This window comes from Podarcis melisellensis (assembly GCF_964234715.1).
Source record: "Podarcis melisellensis genome assembly, chromosome: 15".
Classification (NCBI taxonomy): Eukaryota; Metazoa; Chordata; class Lepidosauria; order Squamata; family Lacertidae; genus Podarcis; species Podarcis melisellensis.
In genome coordinates, this window is record NC_138532.1 from 42,373,179 (window position 1) to 42,388,655 (window position 15,477).

Below are 15,477 nucleotides of genomic sequence, written 5' to 3' on the forward strand. Positions count from 1 at the left end.
CACGTGGAAGCCAAAGGCTCTGCTATCAAAAGCGGAAAATCCCTTGCTGTAACTGACGCCGTGTCGTAGGCTACTTTCAACGTTTTACGTATGCATCTGGATATGGTGGGAGTTGTCACAGCAGGGCCGGACAGATCTGTTTCCGTTTTTCTCTGAATTGCAGTCTGAAATATACTACGCCATGCTTATGCATCACAGAATCCTAAGAGTTGGAAGGGACACCAAGAATCATCTAGTCCAACCCCTGCAATGCCGCTGTCCCACACGGGGATCGAACCTGCAGCCTTGACGTCATCAGCACCAGGCTCTAACCAACTGAGCTATCCAGTTGCTTAGTCGGTGAATTCTCTCAAAAACCCTTACAAGATGCATTCCAGATAAAGCCATCCAGACATAAGAATGCAAAAAGGGCCTGGATGCTGGATGAGGCCAAAGGGGGCACGTCTAGCCCTGCCTCCTGTTCCCACAGTGGCTGGACCTGAGCCCCACAGCAGTGCTTTCTCCCCACATGCAGTTCTCAGCAGCTGATGCTCAGTGGCATTATTTGCCTCCTGACAGTGGAGGTAGAATATCGTCCTTCATGCAGCGCCATGGTTAAACTGTGGAACTCCCTCCCACATTAATTAAGCTGTGTCAGCAATTGGGTATAGTATATAAAGAGCACATAACTGGCAATGTTTCCCTTTTTTAAAGGGAAATTCCCTTATTGCAAATAGGATTCCTCGCAAGAAAAGGGAAAAGTTGACAGCTATGAAAGTTGACAGCTATGTAAGAGGAGTTTTTGTTTTTGTAATTAAAGCCAAGCAAAATATATTTTGGTGTTCCTTCATTGTTTCCTGACCGTGTGGTCTCCCCAGCACGCTTTCTGCAGCGCAATTCATCTGCTAAATACGCATCAGGCCACTGTGAGAACAGGGTGCTTGGCTAGACAGCCACAGGCCTCATCCAGCAGGCTCTTGTCGTGGTTTTATGTTCTTAAAATGAACAAGTCCGTCAGCTCGCTTTGGGGGAATGCATAAGCTGCCCAGCACAACGCCCCTCCTCGTGGGCTCAGTGCTCCCCCTAACAACAACCACCATCATGTCACAGAGAGCTTTGTACTGCCGGGGGAAGAAGGCAAACGTGTGGCGTTTGTTTGATGCTCTGAAGATAACAGAGGCAGGAAGAAGAGAAAGATCTATAAAATAAATGCCTCGCTGAAGTTTCGGCCAACAATTACAGATGCCGCCGCCTTGTTAGAGAGGGTTGGGCAGCTGCCGCAGGAACCGCAGGGATCCCTCCGAGAGCCAAAATTAAAAATAAACCAAAGGAATTCTGCTGTCCTTTGAACCAAGGGGACGTGTGTGTGTGTGTTTTGGACTGGAGAGGTGGGTGGTTGTTTTTTGAAGCGAGAGACGAAGGGCGCTTTCCAGATTGTGGTATTTTGGGGCAGGATTCAATCACACGCTGGCAAGTTTGTGTTGCGCAGTTGCTGCTGATCGGGAGGTCTTGCGCAACAAACTTGCTCCCCCCGCACTAAAAGCAACAGAAACCACCGGACGCTTGGATAGGCGCTTCCTTTGAGGCAAGGTCTCATCTAAGTTCCCCGCAGAGTTATGGGAACACGTGCCTCCTTAAATAGGTGCCTGATCTCTGTGCAAAGAAGTCAGGGTGTGTGGGCAGGAAACAGGTCCGGCACTAGGAATCTGTCAGGGATTCTTCAGCTGAGATTCCTGCACTGCGGGGGGTTGGACTAGATGACCCCTGGATTCCCTTCCAGATCTGCTATGATTCTAAGACCTTCAATTCCAAGTAAGCCCAGCAACGAACGAGGCCAGCAGTGTCCTGCCTCGCCTACTCCGAGACAGGGCACTCTACTGCGCAGCCTGCAAAATGTGTTGAAATGCATTAATTTCAAAATGCTGCTTTAAACAGGCAGGCTGGCGACCCACTGTAAACTTGGGGGAAGGAGCCAAACTGTTGTAGTGGAGTGATCGGGAACCCTTGCTTTGAATGCAGAAGGTCCCAGGTTCAAACAGCAGATGTGCAGGCAGGGCTAGGAATTACTCCCTGCTGGAAGCCCTGGAGCTGCCAGTCAGTGTGGGCACTGCTGAGCTAGTTGGCCCAGAGTCTCACTTGCTGCCAGGGTGTAATCCACATTTATCTTTTGCCTTGCTCTTTCCAAGTGCAAGGTCTGTGCTTAAAAGCTCTGCCTTTGAGAGTGGGTTTTTCCCCATAGCTCAGTGGCAGAGCACCTGCTTTGCATGCAGACAGTCTCGGGTTCAATCCTGACACTTCCGGGCAGGTCTGGGAGAGAACTCCAGTCGGGAAGCCCTGGAGAGCCGCTGCCAGCCAGTGCCGACAATACCAAGCTGGTTGGATCAAGGGTCTGACTACGGCAGCTTCCTACATAAACCAGCTCTTAATTCAGAATCATAAGGATGGGAAACTTGTTTTAGCACCCCATGTTGCCAAGGGAGTCGGCGTTTGCTGGAGAAGAGGGTGCACATATTGCCTGAGGAGCAAATAGAAATATACTCCATGCCCCCCGCTCAAATGCTGGCTCCTGCTTTTATGTACTATTGTGAGCACCCAGAAGGAAAGGGCTTGGCTGCTGCCACAGTGGTGCTTTGGGGCAAAATGACCCCTTTGTGACAAGCAAACAACTCAGCCACCCACGCAAGCAAGCTGCCCATGTACTTACTGGGTACCCCTCTGTTTTCTTCTGACACCATTTCAGCAGGGCGTTCCTCTTGGAGCCGCCGTACTCCCTCGCCAAAGCGGCCAAAGGGTCCTTCCTCTCCACGCTGGAACAAGGAAGAGGAAAAAGTTTGGTTAACGAACCTCCCCTGTTGCTCCGCTTGGACTGCTCCGCTCTGAAAAGGGGCCAGGGATGGCTGCCATCCCCATGTGCCCCCCCCACACTGCAAAACACACACCATACACACAGCCCCACAGAAATGGCGCCAATGTTGGGGAACTGGTGGCCCATTTATGCCTTTGCTATAAGGAAAACGCACAGAGAGGGGAAATGTGGCAGGTTCCTATTTTAGCCAGCCGTGCCCTCCTTGGGAGAGTCCATCATGCCCTCCCCCCCGTCCCCAAAATGGCCATGCCCACCACTGAGCATGCTCAGTCCTACGCTGCTAAAATCGGCCGTGTGGGCCATCTGCTCTGCATTTTATGATTTGGTGGCGTTTTAATAGCTTTATGTCTTAAAGATAAACAAATAGGTGCCACTAGGTGTTCAACCGGTGATGTCTGAGTTGTAGAGCATGGGGCACTTAATTTCAGGGGTTCAAGCCCCATGTGGTGTGAAAGATTCCTCCATTGCAAGGAGTTGGGCTAGATGACCCTCGTGGCCCCTTCCAACTCTAAAATTCTACGATTCCGCATGCATGGCAGGAGCTCTGTCGCTCAGCACCGACAGCACTGATAGGCACCCAGGAGAGGCACTGGCTCAGTGGCAGAGCACCGGCACTACATGCCAGATGTCCCCGGTTCAGTCCCTGGCAGCCTCTCTAGGCAAGGTTTGGAGGGGGGGGGGAACCCAGCCTGAAACCCTGGGAGCCTCTGCCAGCCAGTGTAGGCAATATAGGGCCTAATGGCCTGGCTCAGGCAAAGGCAGCCTCCATTCCCCCTCTTCCTTCCTCTCTTTCAGCTCAGCTTCCGTTTCGCTTACCTGAGCTTGCTGGGGGGTTTCAGGCCGCTGTGGGTGGAGGTGAGCATCCTGCCGGAGAAGGACATGGAGGGCGGTTTGCTCAGGGACTCCAGCGAGGGGCTTTTGCGGAGAAAGTGGTCTGGCTTCAGGTCCTCACTTCTCCCTTTCAGCAAGTCTTGGTGGGGAGAGGAGAGAGACAAGGAACCGTCATTTACAGGCTTTGGGGTGGGGTGGGGTCTGCTGGTGTATGCCTGGCGCTAGGGCTCTCCTTCCTTGTTTAAGCAGAGGGCCCCCTGCTGGGGGTTCTTTGTGATTCCTGCCCTGCAGGGACTTGGGGGTCACCTCCCACTACAATTCTGTGATTCTATGCCAAGGGTCAGCAACCTTTTTCAGCAGGGGGCCGGTCCACCATCCCTCAGACCTTGTGGGGGGCCGGACTATATTTTGGGGGGGAAATATGAACAAATTCCTATGCCCCAGAGATGCATTTTAAATCAAAGCACACGTTCTACTGATGTAAAAACACCAGGCAGGTCCCACAAATAACCCAGAGGTGCATCTTAAATAAAAGCACACATTCTGCTCGTGTAAAAACACGCTGATTCCTGGACCGTCCGTGGGCTGGACTGAGGTGGCGATTGGGCCACATCCGGCCCCCGGGGCCTTCGGTTGCCTACCCCTGTTGTATGAGCTGATTTCAAGAACATACCTCTGCCCTCCACACACACAAAGCGGAGGGTCTCCCTCCAATAAGCCCCCACCACTCAGGGCTTTGGCGCACAGAGCACATACTCTCCATGTGTGAAGCCAAGCTTGCCTTTTCCTGCTCAGAGACAACCCCTTTTCTACAGCAAAGAAGTAAACGCAGAGAAATGTTTTCTTCTGCTGCTGCAAAGCTTAGCCGTAAGCTCTCTGTCTCTCTCTCGCACACTTTTTGCCGTGCTGGCTGTGGGCGGCAGGTTGGCGGTGGCTGGCCTTGCAGCAAGGGCTGCAGGAGGGAAGTGGAGACCACGCAACGTTCAGGCCCGGGGGGGCTTGAGTTTGCAATACAGGAAGCAACGACTGAGGAGCATTAGCGGACTTAACAAAAGGACGTCACACATCCTGCTGTCTTATGGCTGTTCCAGTAAACAGGAGTCCCCCCACCTCTGCCCACCCCACCGAGAGATCCCTGGCTCAGATCCTCCCCGGCCATTTACTCCACGGCTGCAGCAAGGAGACGCCTGCGGTCTCCCTCTGCTCCTCTTCTGCTGTGTCTGACTATCTGCTCAATTAAGGTAATGGCTGTTCTGCAACTGCAGGAAGATCCAGGAAACGGCACCCTTTTTAATGACCCTCGCGGCAGCTCTGAGGGAAAAAAGTCTCCCCTGCACGTAGAGCAGGTTCTTTGGTTCCTCATTTTAAAAAGTTGCTTCTCTAAAAAAGCAACCAATGCCGTCCCAAGGAAAACTGGGCGTGTGGAGACCCGCTGGAGGGATTGGTTGCTGCCAGTGCCGTTGGACAAGGGGCAGAGGGGAAGTGGACAATACTGACATAGGTGGGCCAGTTGTGTAAGTCAGTGTAAGAACCACGAGTGTAAGAACGACGTCACAAGAACAGCGGGCAAAGGAGGCCCGTCTAGTCCATGATGGCCAACCAGTTGCCATAGCGCGAATCCCAGGAAGCTGAGCCTGAGTGCAGCAGCAACTCCCTCCCCACTTGCAATTCCCCAGTATACTGCCTCCGAGAGGGGAGGTAGCACATCGCCATCACAGCTAGCAGCCAGCCACAGCTTCACCCTCCTCTGTGAATTTGCGATTCTATGATTCTAAACCTCTCTTAAAGCCCCCCAGGTTGGTGGGCATAGCTGCCTCGAGTGGGAGAAACCGGACACCTGCAAGGAACAGCCCCCAGAAGCAGGGCCTGAGCGCAACAGCACTCTCCGCACTCTGGTGACTCCCAACAATGGGTGTTTAGAGGCATTAATGCCTTCAAGAGTGAGGGTAGAACATACTGTAGCCACTGGGGGAGTGTCTAAGTAAAATAGGAGTTCCTGCAAACCAGAAGTCTGCCAGTCCTGCCCTGAAGTTGAAGACAGGCAACGAATAATCTGCATGTGATTGCGCATACACACACAGCTCCGGACCCCAAAGTGACCCTAAAATGTCACTAAAAGGGCAGAATGGGGGCAGGGCGGGGCAGAACACTTTACAAGGATCCTGCCACTGTGCATCGGGTCCGAAACATAACCCCTGTGGGGGGGGAAAGGATTGCCTGTAATCCCCCGCATGTTCACTCAAAAATGGAGAATCTTGCTGCTGCCTGTAGGAGTGGATCGACCCCTCATACTGACGGCTGCAGTGTCCTAGTTAGAAAAGAAGAAGAGATTCACAAGGCAGGAAGGTGGGGATCCTGTGGTCCTCTATAGCACTTCTTGGCCTCCACATCTCATCAGCCCTGACGTAGGTAACCGAGAGCGCAACTCATTTGCACTCAGAAAAGATTACTCATAAAATCAGCAGAACGTCCCAATGGCGCTCGGTGGGACTTGATAAGAAACGCTTCAGCTACAGGGTTTCAAGGTTCTCTTTCCACACTGCAAAAAGAGATACGCGACTCTTAATTGCGAATTACTTGCAAGCTTGTTCCGCCCATACATATGTATGCATTTTGGCCTGTGACTCTATTCGGTTTTATGTCATTTGTTGACCTACGACTCTGAATAAATGAATAAAATGCCTTTTCTTTTATCTGCCCTGAGTCTTCCAACATTCGGCCTCGTTGGCTGTCCCCCTAAATCCCAGCGTTACCAAAGAGTGCGCGGCCGGCCGGCCTTTGCGCCGTCAGTGCCTTTTGAGGCTGATGCTCTTTTCAGCAGATGACACCCACACAACGCATGGGATTCAAATGTCTTTGGACAAGGGGAGCTTGGGCTGCTGTCAGATCGCTGAAGAACCCCACGGGCGATTGCTGTTCTCTCAAAAGGAGCCGGGAGGCACTGGGGGTGGGGAAGCGGACCCCCCCACACACACGGCCTGGGAGGTTGGCTGGCTGTGACTCATCCTTCCGAGCCACAGCATTGCCCGATGGGCACCGAGGGAGGGAAAGCGCCAATAAAGAGGAAGGAACTGCACGGGGAGGGAGTCTAAGCGCCCTGATCATGTCAGGCTCAAAACCAGCCACCCATCTTAGTGGCAAGAGGTGGTGGTGGGGGACACACACGCAGTCACAACTAAGAAAGTCGGCCCCTCTGCTCTGGCTGGTGCTCGCTGGGGCTGGCAGGGTGGAAAGCAGGGAGCTGAACAGTAGGTGGCGCTAGAACCAATGGCAGGTGGAGGCAATTGGCTCTCATTTTGCACCCAGCATCCTCCTAAATATTAATAATAAAATTTATTTATACCCCGCCCTCCCCAGCCAAGACCAGGCTCAGGGCGGCTAATACCAAATAGAAAACAATTCATTGAAATACAACTTAAAAAACAAGATTAAAATACAACATTAAAATGCAGCCTCATTTTAGCAGAAACTCAACGATGAAAACGTCAAGTCTTCACCAAGGCTAACTATCCAGACTGGTCCTACGTGGGCCAGAAAAAAGCCAGGGAAGTCTCCAAGTACGAGTTCATCACAGAAGGAAAAGGGAAGAAGAAAGAGGGGGAGGGCATCAAATTGGCTCCAAGCCAAAGGCCAGGCGGAACAACTCTGTCTTACAGGCCCTGTGGAAAGAAATCAGATCCTGCAGGGCACTGGTCTCATGAGGCAGAGCCGGAGCCAGTGTTGAGAAGGCCCTGGCTCTGGCTGAGGCTAATCTGACTTCCTTAGGGCCCAGGACCTCTAGGGTTTTGCTATTTATGGACCTTAAGGTCCTCCGTGGGGCAGACCGGGAGAGGTGGTCCCATAGGTACGAGGGTCCTAAACCGTGATGGGTTCTGCAAAGAGAAATGCTGAGATAGAGAAGGAAGCCACCCCCTGAGCTGGTTGCGAGTAGAAAGGCAGGGCAATTGGGGCTGGTTGAAGGTAGGTTGGTGGGGAACTGGCCTGTGGCAGCCCCTGATTTTAGAAGGCGGGAGTGTTGCATCCAGAAGGCCTTGCTTGCTATTCTTACAACTCACCTGCCAAGGGAAGCTCTGGAAGATCAGCGTGCTTGGAAAATGCTTTCCCAGAGGGCTTTGGGTTGCTGAAGGTGGAGTGTCTCTGCAACCAAAACACAGAGAGAAACGACCACAGAATTTAGCCGGTTACATAGCTGGTTAAACCACACATCTGCAAAGACAGAAGGTATGTACCTCCAGGAGAAGGAAGCTCCCATCTGGTTGCTGACAAGACACATTCAGCCAATTTTCCCCCAGGCAGATTCTGCTCTGAATCGGGAGGTGGGGGAGAATATGCCCCCAGGGATGTGGGGGGGGGGGGCTTGTTTCATGGAAACACAGGCCAGGCACAGAGGGGTGATTGGTGGAGATGGAGAGCCTCCCCTCTGGGGAAAGGTTGCAGCATTTGGGGGATGTAAGAGGGGACGTGAGAGAAGTTGGCAAAATTATGCCCAGCACAGAGAAAGTGGAGAGAGGAAAGCTTTTCTCTCTGTCCTAACACTAGAACATCACTGGACACCCATTGAAGCTAGATGTTGGGAGGTTCAGGACAGATGATGATAATAATAATAATAATAATAATAATTGTCAGGGGTTCAGGAGCAGAGGGACAGGGAAGGGAGGAATTAGAGACCGAGGGAGAGGAATCCGAGGGAGAAGTCAGCGATGATAGCCGTCCGAGGTCTCTAAGTCTCTCCAGCGAATCAGAGGATTCACAGAAAGGGGCTCCCGTGATCAGAGCAAGGGGGTTGCCAAGGGGAACACCCCAGGAGGGAGGGGCCAGAGAGGGCTCAGAGAGCAGCAGCTGGAAATCGGGACCAGCTTCCCCACCGGAGAGCAGTAGGGGGGAGGAGCCCCAGGCATCGGGAGCAGGCAGCTCTCCGTCAGCGGAAGGACAGGAGTCAGGGTTAGCCACGCCTGCATCAGAGAGCGAGGAAACGGTCAAAAGGAAGGTCAGGGGCAGCGCGCGCGCGCCAAGTTCAAATGTACAAGAGGGTGGCGCCATAAGCAGCCCGGAGAGGGAGCCGGGTCCCAAAGCCCGCCGAAGAGAGGGGGAGGAGTCCGAGGGGTCCGCATCCGAAGCGTCCAGGAAGGAAGGCACCCAGGGGGGTAGTAGGACCCAGAGGCGGAAGGAGAAACGCAGAAGGTGGAGTAAGGCTAGAGTGTTGAACTGGTGTACAGGGGGCGGAGACTCAGATGAGGCTTCGCTGGTCTAGGGTCTAGACGTAGAGATGCACGCTAGGGTTTGAAAATGGGAACTAAACTTCAATAAAGACTTTGTACAGTTCCGCTGGCTAGCGTTGGTCTTCTGTGAGCTGGGACCTGGAGGCAGTCTCTGACAACAATAATAATAATAATAATAATAATAATAATAATAATAATAATAATAATAATTGTTGTTGTTTGTTTGTTTCCCACCACTCTGGGCAGCTTCCAACAAAATATTAAAATACTGTAATGAACCAAACATTAAAAGCTTCCCTAAACAGGGCTGCCTTCAGCTGTCTTCTCAAAGACTTCTTCACACAGATTGATGGAGGAGAAGGGCCATCAGTCATGATGGCTACACTCTGCCTCCGCGGTTCGAGGCAGCCATGCTTCTGAATACCAATTGCTGGAAACTGCAGGAGGGGAGAGAGGGCTCTTGAACTCAGGTCCTGCTTGCTGGTTTCCCATGAAGGGCACCCGGTTGGCCAAGGTGAGAGCAGGATGCTGGACTAGATAGACTGGTCTAAACCAGCTGCCCGCCCACTGATCTTGTCTGGCTGCACAAAAATGTAAAAAAAAAAAAAAAAACCAGAACCAAAAACTTCACAAGGCCTTTTGAAAACAACTCCTGCACATCACACGAGTCATTTTTCTTTTTTTCCCCCTAGGCAGAGAATTTGGATTCCCTCAGGATTCGAGTTTCCTGTCTTGTTTGAAAACTGGATGATAGCCAGTCCAGTGTGCGCCTTGATAGACCCCAATTGTTATTATTATTAACTGTGCCTGGATAGCTCAGTTGGTTAGAGTGTGGTGCTGGTAACACCAAGGTTGCAGGTTCAATCTGCATATGAGACGGTTGCATATTTCCCGCATTGCCGGGGGTTTGACTGGATGATCCTCAGGGTCCCTTCGAACTCTATGACTCTGTGATTTATTATTTTATTAGTTATTAAATTTGTAAAGCACCCTATACCCGTAGATCCCACCTTGATGTCCCACCTTTTCCTCCAGGGAACTCAAGGTGGAAACATGGGTCTCCCTCTCCTCTATTACTCCCTGGAAAAGACCCTGATGTTGGGAAAGATGGAGGGCCCAAGGAGAAGGGGACGACAGAGGACGAGATGGTGGGACAGTGTTCTCGAAGCTACCAGCATGAGTTTGACCAAACTGCGGGAGGCAGTGGAAGACAGGAGGGCCTGGTGTGCTCTGGTCCAGGGGGTCACAAAGAGTCGGACACGACTAAACGACTCAACAACAACAACAACTCCTCTACAGTGGTGCCTCGCAAGATGAAAAGAATCCGTTCCGCGAGAGTCTTCATCTTGCGGTTTTTTCGTCTTGCGAAGCAAGCCCATTAGCGGATTAGCGCTATTAGCGGCTTAGCGGATCAGCTGATAAGCAGCTTAGCGGATCAGCTGTTAAGCGGCTTAGCGGCTTGGGGAAAAGGGGGGGGGGGAGAAAAAAAACCCCGCAGGAACTCGCAAGACATTTTCGTCTTGCGAAGCAAGCCCATAGGAAATTCGTTTTGCGAAGCACCTCCAAAACGGAAAACCCTTTCGTCTAGCGGGTTTTCCGTCTTGCGAGGCATTCGTCTTGCGGGGCACCACTGTATTAACCCCCACAACAACCCTGCGAGGCAGGTGAGGCTGAGAGGCAGGCAGTGTTCCAAGATCACCACCAGTGAAAGCTCCGCAGCCGAGTGGGGATTTGAACCCTCGTCTCCTGCGTCTGGCACTCTGAGCACTGCACCACAGTGGCTTGTGTGGTCCGAATCCCCTCCAAACTGTAGAAGAGCTCCTTTCGGGGTTATCCTCACTCTGGGCATCAGCCAGCGTCCTGGTGGACAAAAAGGGAGAGGAGCTGGTCCCTTGCAGCTTCCTGAGGCTGCCTCTGCAAAAAAAAGCAGCCCCAAAACTGGGCGGTGGAACCCGCTCGAATGGAGCACCTGTCTTGGGTGGGGTGGAAGGGAGTCTCCCCTCCTGCTTCCATTGTTTCATAAATTACCAGTTCCTCCAGATGCATCCCTGCTGGGTGACTCTGGAAAACACCACCCTAAGCTAGTTGTTATATCACCCCAGGTGCTCAGGGATGGGCGGAAGATTCCCTGAAGAGGGAGAGGGGAGGGTGTGCCTCTGCATGATCACCTGAGGATGAGCAGTTAGTAAATAAAGAACAGAAACACGGAGGGCAGGGAGAAGACAGAGTGTCTGCAGGAGGTCACCGATCTTAATCGCGTGTCAGGAAAGGTAGGGCAAAGGGCCGCAGCCCAGCAGTGGAGCATTTGAGTTAGATGAAAACAGAGCTGCAGGTTCGATCCCTGGCAACTCTGGGCAAGGGCTGGGAAAGAGACGCCCTGTCTGAAACCCTGGAGAGCTGCTGCCAGTCAGTGCAGGCAATACTGAGCTGGATGGATCAATGGTATAAAGAAGCTTCCTGGGGTCTGATTAATCTTTCCCTTCCATCTCAGCTAAACTTAAAGAAACTCTGCTAAACTTTAACTCAGAGCGAGGAGGACGGGGATCTCGCTTTATTTTTTTAGGGGAAGAGACACAACATAGGGGCTCCCTGCCCCAACACATGCGATGTTCATCCTGGCATTTATCTGCCTGAGTCTGCACAAAACTTGATTGAAGAAACAAACCCGAAGGAGCGGCGAAGGAAGGCAAACGCTTAAAACTTTTTTTAAAACCTTGTGGGTGGGAGGATTTTTGAAAACGGTCAGATTAGAAATAGATTTAGAGTTGAAAACTGAATCCACCTCCCCACTGCAATTCAGGGGGTTGGACTAGATGACTCTGAGGGTCCCTTTGAACGGAGGGGACTTTGGCTTGGCCTGGCTCTCTCTTCCCAACTTCTGCATATCTCTCTGCACGCGCCCCAAGGTTTTGGCCCCTGCCCTCACCATCACCGCCCACGCCCTGAGCATTTATTGTTTATTAGGGCTCTGGGGAGTAGGGCGGGGGGAGATCAAAACCGGATCGTTGTTATTATTTTGAAGACGGCCCCAAAAGTGACCTCCACTGCTGGATTCCGAGAGGCGGTCAGAAGGGGGGGGGCTTTTCGCTGGGGCCCACCAAGGGCTTCACTTTGATCTGCCGGTATTTGGTGCCTTTGCAGAAAAGAAACAAACAGATCCATTTCCCCTTCCTGGTGGCGACGTGCTGAACCTCCCCCCCCCCCCAATCTCTCTCTTCCCCTGCCATAAAAGGCTCCCTGAAGTCCGTCCAGCACCCAAAGACCACAAAGGAAGGGAGGGGGGCTGCTTCTTCCGTACCTGGATGGGCGAGACGGCAGCTGCCGGAGCTGTCCTGGTGGGAATGCCGCTGAGGGGGCTCCGGGAGACCTTGTGGACAGGAACGCTTTGCCCCGGACCACCTGCGAGGGAAGAGAAAGCAGCCGGTTGGTCTTTGTGGAAGGGCAGAGGAACTGGCTGCTGGATCAGCCAAAAGGGGACCCGCCAGGTCCAGCACACAGTTCTCACTGTGGCTGACGAGGTGCTGGTGTTGGTTGCTGCCATCGCTGATGGCAAGTGAGGTCCAATGGAGAGTGAGGGCAGTGCGGTGATGTAAATGGGCCTAAGAAGAGGCGGCCTTGCTGGACCAGGCCTAATGGGGCCCATCTAGGCTGGCATCCTGCCCTCACTGTGGCCAACCAAAGCTAGGGCTACATGCTGCCATCGCTGATGGCGAGTGAGGTCTAATGGAGAGTGAGGGCAGTGTGACATAAATGGCTGCGGGAAGAGCCTGGCTGCTGGATCAGGCCAAAGGAGGCCCCTTCTGGGCCAGCATCCAGCTCTCACAGTGGCTAACTGGATTTGGCTGCACACTGCCGTCACTAATGGCAAGTGAAGTCAAATGGAGAGTGAGGGCAGCAAGATATAAATGGACGCCAGATATAAACCAGGCCCAAGAGGGCCAATCTAGGCCAGTATCCTGCCCTCAATGTGGCCAACTAGGTGCCAGCTAGGCCTAGGGCTACATGCTGCCATCACTGATGGTAAGTGAGGTCAAATGGAAGGAAGTGTGTTATAAATGGCTGCAGGAAGAGTCTGGCTGCTGGTTCAGGCTGAACAAGGCCTATCTGGGTCAGCATCCTGTCCTCACACAGGCCTACTAGATGCCCCAATGGGCAGCCTGTAAGCAGGACCTGAGTTCAAACAGCGCTCTGCCTGCTCGTGATTCCCAATTAGTGGTATTCAGGGGCATATTCAGGGGCGTTCAGTGGCTAGTAGCTATTGACAGCCTTATCCTTAGGCATGGATTTGCCCAACCCCTTTTAAATCCACCCCAAAAGCCCTGTAATGCCTGACTGCAGGATTCCCAGAAGCAACTGGCTGTCCCCTGTTGGAAGCAGGGAAGCTGGTCTGATCCAGCAGCACACCTTGTTTTCAGTCTAAAACGTAAGGTTTGACTCGGCATATATAGGAAGGAGCTCAGCAGCAAAGTATCTGTTGGCATGGAGGTCCTGGGTTCCATCTATGGCATCGAAACAGCCAGGCTGCTGGATCAGGCCAAAGGGGGCCCCTCTAGCCCAGCACCCTGTTTTCCCAGTGGCCAACCAGATGCCCATTATGGGAAGCCCACGAGCAGGATTTTAGCGCAACTGCAGGAGTCTCCCCTCCCGATTAGCCCTGCATTTGAATCACCATTTTGCACTGTTTTAAAATGCTGTTTTGCTGCATGCACAGAGCCCTGGTGTATGTATAAAGGCATTTGCAAACAAATCCAAACAAATCCATACAGGGAATACGAATGAGAGCTGGGTGAGGCGCAATTTGTCAGAGAAATAAGAGACCCTCAGCTCCGTGGCGTTTTGGGGTTTTTTACCTGGGCACCCCAAGTCGAACGACTTGATCAACGATTTGACGGTAGCCAGGGACTCGGGGGGCGTCGGCGACGCACGGCTGACGGAGACCCCCTGCCAGCGGCTGGCAGGATCCGCCTCAACTGCGTCCATCACCTCGATGGTTGGCCTGGAAGGAAGAGATGAGAGGGGGGTGAGAGGGAGGAATCCTTTCGATCTGCTGGAATCCCTGAGCGGAAACCCTAGTGGGGTGGGCGTGAAAGAGCACAGGCCCTGGGATTTTGCCTGCGTTTGGTTTGCATTTTAACCTCCTTCCCGCCTCCTGGAATCATTGAGTTGTACAGGTGGGAGGGACCCCCAAAGGTCATCTAGCCCAACCCCCCTTCGCAATCCTGAAACGACGTGGGAAACAAATGTGCCGCTTCTCCTTAGAAAGCCGCACATCTCTGGATTTTGTGATGCAGTTCAAAACAGAACAACAACAAAAAAACCACGAGGTGTGGGGAACCGTTAGCCCTCCAGATCTTGCTGAACTAGAACTCCCATCACTGACATTGGCCATGCTTGCTGAGCTGCTGGGAGTCACAGCGCAGCAACATCAGGGCGCCAAAGGTTCCCCAGGCTATAATTATATAATTATTATGGTACCCCTTGAAAACCAACAAACTTAAGGTCTTTTGGAGTGGTCAATTTTTGAGACTCGTGGCTGCAGTGGTTGCTTTCCCATTAATAACGTTTTTAAATGTGACTCGCCACCTGCGATGCAATTTATGTGGATGCAGGAAAGGGGATATGATGACAACAGGCACACGAGACGGATGAAAGACCATCAGATTCTGCGCTGAATGGGCTTCTCTTTTCTCCTCCGAGCCTCGTGAGATCCCTTCTCTCTCTCTCCCTCCCCCTGGCACCCAGTCCATTCCCAAACAGCTGCGTGGCTTTGGCTGGGCTATTAATAGGCACTGAATACTTTGGGGTGGGGTGGGGAGGTGTACATGGAGGGGGTTCTCTCCCCCCCCTTTGGCATCCCAGCCTTGTCTCTGCAGCACAAGAGCCCCTAGGAAGTGGGGGCAATGAATGGCAGGCCGAGGTGGGGGGGCCTTGCTCACAGCTCAATGGAGGCACTGTCTGCGGGTGAACAGCACCTGACCTGCCCCTTGCCAAATGCCCGGATTTTGTGCCAAAGCGACGGGGAGAGCAGCGAGAGGGGCAAAAAGTCCCCTGGGGACTGACTGCCCCAGTCCTGGCCTGATCCAATACAGGGTGCGGAAAGAACAGAGTTTAGGAACAAGGGACATCCGCTAGGATTTTTTCAGTTTCGCTTTTTAGCAGATTGGAGTGGTGTGCTTCCGGCTCCTGCGTACAAGGGGCAGCAGCTGGGCTGGTTTCTTTAACAGGGCACAAAAGGCCAAGCAGAGGTCGGATTCTGCAGGAGGGCAGCGGAGCAGGGGAATGAGGATGGGGGGTTCCAGCCAGCCTTCTGGCGGTTCCCTGGCTGTGAGAAGCCAAGTTACAGGGAACCAGGCAGAGGGCCTTCTCGGTGGGGGTGCCCGCCCTGTGGAACGCCCTCCCACTAGATGTCAAAGAGAACAACAACTACCAGACTTTTAGAAGACATCTGAAGGCAGCCCTGTTTAGGGAAGCTTTTAATGTTTAATAGGTTATTGTATTTTAATATTCTGTTGGAAGCCGCCCAGAGTGGCTGGCGAAACCCAGCCAGATGGGTGGGGTATAAATAAAAAACTATTATTATTG

At 52.7% G+C, this 15,477-nt stretch overlaps 1 protein-coding gene across 3 annotated transcripts in view; it reads right to left on the reverse strand.

The window, feature by feature from the left end:
- The window catches only part of SPECC1 (sperm antigen with calponin homology and coiled-coil domains 1), a 102,733-nt gene that overhangs the window by 15,381 nt on the left and 71,875 nt on the right, over positions 1-15,477 (reverse strand). For all 3 annotated transcript variants that reach the window (XM_081890257.1, XM_081890256.1, XM_081890258.1), the window contains 5 exons: positions 13,746-13,891; positions 12,194-12,294; positions 7,732-7,813; positions 3,662-3,815; positions 2,684-2,786 (listed from right to left, as the gene is read on the reverse strand). In XM_081890257.1, the coding sequence (XP_081746383.1) occupies positions 2,684-2,786; positions 3,662-3,815; positions 7,732-7,813; positions 12,194-12,294; positions 13,746-13,891 (586 nt within the window). The remainder of the gene's footprint in view (positions 1-2,683; positions 2,787-3,661; positions 3,816-7,731; positions 7,814-12,193; positions 12,295-13,745; positions 13,892-15,477) is intronic.